General features: G+C 38.6%; 1 protein-coding gene across 1 annotated transcript in view; it reads left to right on the top strand.

Annotated features, from left to right (window-relative positions):
• Positions 1-547, top strand: part of LOC107577694 (nidogen-2-like) — a gene marked incomplete at its 5' end in the record, with an annotated part of 8,194 nt that overhangs the window by 2,764 nt on the left and 4,883 nt on the right. The window contains 2 exons of the mRNA XM_016263743.1: positions 111-280; positions 375-504. Coding sequence (XP_016119229.1) covers positions 111-280; positions 375-504 — 300 coding nt within the window. The remainder of the gene's footprint in view (positions 1-110; positions 281-374; positions 505-547) is intronic.

Here is a 547-nt window from a genome sequence, read left to right as displayed (position 1 = left end):
TAGTCATTGAGCAGACACTTTTATCCAAAGCGACTTACAAATGAGAAGCAATCAAAACCATAAAAAAAAACTATTAGCATGTAGTAATATCTCTTCTTTTTATCTGTCAGGTATCTCAGGAGATGCGCTGCCATTGAACAATGCACTGATGTACCCTGTCATAAGCTCCTCCCCTTCAGGACCTGCTATCCTTTACACACAAGCCTCACAGATTGGAGTCATTCCTCTTGATGAAACAGACCCAGTTCAGGAAAAGTCCACGGTTTTACTGGCCTTAAAGGTAGACCCTCATAACTACAATACATGATTATATCCTAATTCAAAAACTGTTGTGTGATTAAGCAAAAAATGATAATGCTTGAAAACCATTGCAGGACTCCATTGTGATTGGAATCGACTATGACTGTCAGGAGAACATGTTGTATTGGACAGATTTTGGACGACAAACCATTCACAGAGCATTCTTAGTATTTGGATCTGAGCCAGAGGCTATTATCAGCCAAGGTGATCTATCTATCTATCTATCTATCTATCTATCTATCTATCT

This window comes from Sinocyclocheilus grahami, unplaced genomic scaffold (genome assembly GCF_001515645.1).
Source record: "Sinocyclocheilus grahami isolate Dianchi unplaced genomic scaffold, SAMN03320097.WGS_v1.1 scaffold6882.1, whole genome shotgun sequence".
Taxonomy (NCBI): Eukaryota; Metazoa; Chordata; class Actinopteri; order Cypriniformes; family Cyprinidae; genus Sinocyclocheilus; species Sinocyclocheilus grahami.
The sequence above is the reverse complement of the archived record's forward strand: the minus strand, read 5'-3'. Positions and strand labels throughout refer to the sequence as shown.